Source organism: Mirounga leonina, unplaced genomic scaffold (genome assembly GCF_011800145.1).
Source record: "Mirounga leonina isolate KUSES-001 unplaced genomic scaffold, KU_Mleo_1.0 Mir_94, whole genome shotgun sequence".
NCBI classification, from domain to species: Eukaryota; Metazoa; Chordata; class Mammalia; order Carnivora; family Phocidae; genus Mirounga; species Mirounga leonina.
Genome location: NW_023270855.1, coordinates 39,145,296 through 39,148,250, shown reverse-complemented (window position 1 = coordinate 39,148,250; position 2,955 = coordinate 39,145,296). Strand labels below are relative to the sequence as shown.

At 53.1% G+C, this 2,955-nt stretch overlaps 1 protein-coding gene across 1 annotated transcript; it reads left to right on the top strand.

The window, feature by feature from the left end:
* The first annotated feature begins 1,072 nt into the window (after nucleotides 1-1,072).
* IQCF3 (IQ motif containing F3) lies at nucleotides 1,073-2,471 on the top strand. Its single transcript, XM_034997174.1, has 3 exons — nucleotides 1,073-1,090; nucleotides 1,257-1,301; nucleotides 2,059-2,471. Exons 1-3 carry the CDS (start codon nucleotides 1,073-1,075, stop codon nucleotides 2,452-2,454), a joined length of 459 nt encoding a protein of 152 aa, XP_034853065.1. The 3' UTR covers nucleotides 2,455-2,471.
* The last annotated feature ends 484 nt before the right edge of the window (nucleotides 2,472-2,955 follow it).

Genomic DNA, 2,955 nt, shown 5'->3' with positions numbered 1-2,955 from the left:
CCTTTAGGAAGTTGTGCAGGAAAGGATAAGGAATCAGAGTAGGTTCTGGAGCACCGTGGTCAGTGGAACTCACAGAGTCACGATGATAATAAACACTAAATTGTGACTAGAGACCTAAATTGCAAGTGCCCTAATTGGGAAGATGAGAGGAGAAACAGTGGGGTTGTTTGGGATGGGGCAGAAAGCCAAATCCTGTCTTTTTTGGTGGGGAGTTGATGTCTTGAAATGAAGAGACCACATCAGCATGTTACTGAGGGCTGGAGGGGGGCTATCTAGAATCAGTTAAGAGAAGTGAGCGTGGCCGAGAGATGGCACTGGGGACAGCCAGAGGCAGCTGGTCTTGGAAGCAAGCCTGAATAACTAAGCGACCCTTTAAAATAGGACCATTGCCACCACCAGAGGAGACTACATTGGGGGACACTCTCTGACATAATAGCTCATGTTTAGAAAATTCCCCCAGCCCACTAAGTTTCAGATACAAAATGGAAGGGCTTGTTTTGTTTTAAGAAACATATATTGGCTTGCTAGGGACCAAACAGCTGCAGAAGGACAGGGGGTTACGGCAGCTGGAAGGTGTAGAAATTGACTGGGCTACCCCCATCCTGACCCTTCCTTGGCCTCTTCTGCTCACCCTCCGTACTCACAGTGATCCTCATTAAAAGGACTTTCCCACACACTGAGGAAGGGCACAGTGGCAGAGAAGGCAGGATACAGGGAGAAGCCTGAGCCCCTACGCCTTCCTCTGCACTGTATAAGCTGTGCTCTCCTCAGTGGTTGATGACAGGAGGGTCCTGTGGGTTGGCGGAGTAGAAGTCACCTTTGGGATAGGACAGACTCACAGGGGCTGTGGTTTCACCAAGGACATCAGTCCATCCCTGGCAGGAGGGAAATGGGCAGATGTTTCCTCTTTATCCAACAACTTTGAGCCTGAAGAAGGCAACCTGGTTCCTGGGTCATAGTTGCCCTTGTGACATCATGGCTATCTCCTCCTCTCCCACCCTTCCTGCCTCTGCCAGGACCAATGGAGCAGCAACCAGAGGGGGTGTGAACACCAGAAACACTGCCCCAAACCATGGGCAGTAAATGCTGTGTAAGACAGTCAGACACCCCCTCCCTGGGGATAGGGAGCTGGCCCACGGCAGAAGGAAGCACCAGATGACTTCAAAGGACTCAGGAAGAATGGGGACGTAGGGCTGTGAGGACTCTGCATAGAAGCTGTTCCTCACTCATGCTTTCTCCCTATTTTCTGATTGCAGAAGTCTGGTCCAGATAAGGATGCACTAGAGAAAGAGAAACTGAAGGTAGGTGGGGCCCAGGAACATGAGAGAACCACAGATCACTGATCGTCTGGCCACAGAGTCACTGTGGAGGATCCATCTCTGGTCCCACAGCTGAGGAGTCAGCTCAGTGTTACTCTCCTGTCCCCATAAATTCCCTTCCTGTTCTGAGTGAGCTGTGTTAAGCATGGAAAAACAACAGTGAGGTGAGGAAGCAGGATATGGGCAGGTCACTGGAAGTTGGGGCACAGCTGTGGGAACTGGAAAGCTGGAGAAGGAGCGGCCTGGGTTTAGAAGGATATGGGGGTGACTGAGAGGTAGTAGTGGGAATCAAAAAAAGTGAGGTAAGGGCGAGACCTCAAGGGGTCATGGCATGGCATAGAAGTATCAGGAGGCAACATCACAGGTGGGGATCTGGGCTGAGATGCAGGCCATGAATGCAGAGGTTCATCCTCAGAGGACCCCTTGGTTCCTCAAACCCACGCCAGGGCTTCTGGATCAGAAAGTGTTTCCACTGATTCCACGAACCTGTGAAGACCAGAGAGCAAGCATATCCCCATTTTGTAGATGAGGACCCTGTGACTCAGAGGATGAGCCCTTGTGTCTATGGCCTCGGACGAGACAGTAGAGGCAAAACCCAACCCAGGACTCCTGGGTCCCCAGAACCACCAGGGGGAAGCCTCGTTGTTAAGAGAGAAGATCAGCGCTCCTTTGTGGCAGACACCAGACTTGTGGTTTTCTGTGACAAATTCACGCAGAGTCCTCTGCTTTGCTTGGTTAGCGGCTTCGTGAAAAACGCCTCAGAGAGAGAGTCAAGGCGGCTGGGAAGATCCAGGCCTGGTGGCGGGGCACCCTGGTGCGTCGCACCCTGCTGGTGGCTGCCCTCATGGCCTGGATGATTCAGCTCTGGTGGAGAACATGCCTGTGGAGGCGGGTTCTTAAGCGGCGACAGGACCTGTTGAAGATCTATGTCATCCAGGAGGAGGCGGCTGTCAAGCTCCAGTCCTGGGTTCGCATGTGGCAGTGCCATCGGCGTTACTGCCACGTGTGCAATGCCCTCTGCATCCTCCAGGTCCCAGAGGGCTGCTTCGCCTTCCAGACCCATGATGCTCTACAGGAACAGTATGAAGTCACTCCCAGCCATCCCGAGTTCCACATTGAAATCCTATCAGTCTAAAAGTGATATAGGGTGGAGAACTGGCTCCACTGCCCCAATAAATGTCTGACCAGGTTTGGTGTGTCTCAGTGACTCCCACACTATGAAGACCCAAGAGCCCTGCTGCCCTCTTCTGCGCAGGGAGACAGCTATCTCTCTCCCCCGACTCCCACCCCTTAGCGCCTATGGCCCCTGCTTTGGACCGACAGTGGCTGAATGCCACTGACTCTGTCCAATTCAGAAGCTGCCACCTGAGGCTGTCGTCACACATCCAGAACCAAGTCTACGGTTCCATAGCCCCGGCGCCATCTTTGTCTCCTGAACTTGCAATTGGCTGGGGGTGGGAGGGGGCGGCTTTATATTCCCAAAGACTCTGGGCACCTCCTCTTATAAGAATTGCCTCTGGATCCATGCTTTGACAGCCTGCCATTGCGGGCCAGGTGGGACTCGCAGCCATTGGCTCTCTATTTGGTAAGCCCCCAGACCTAAGTCAGACATTTGGTTGGCTCTCTTGGGAGCTGC

What these genes read in the sequence shown, in the direction of transcription:
- IQCF3 (XM_034997174.1), top strand. An exon ending in TAGAGAAAGAGAAACTGAAG is followed by an intron (nt 1,302 to 2,058) that starts GTAGGTGGGGCC and finishes TTGCTTGGTTAG; the next exon opens with CGGCTTCGTGAAAAACGCCT.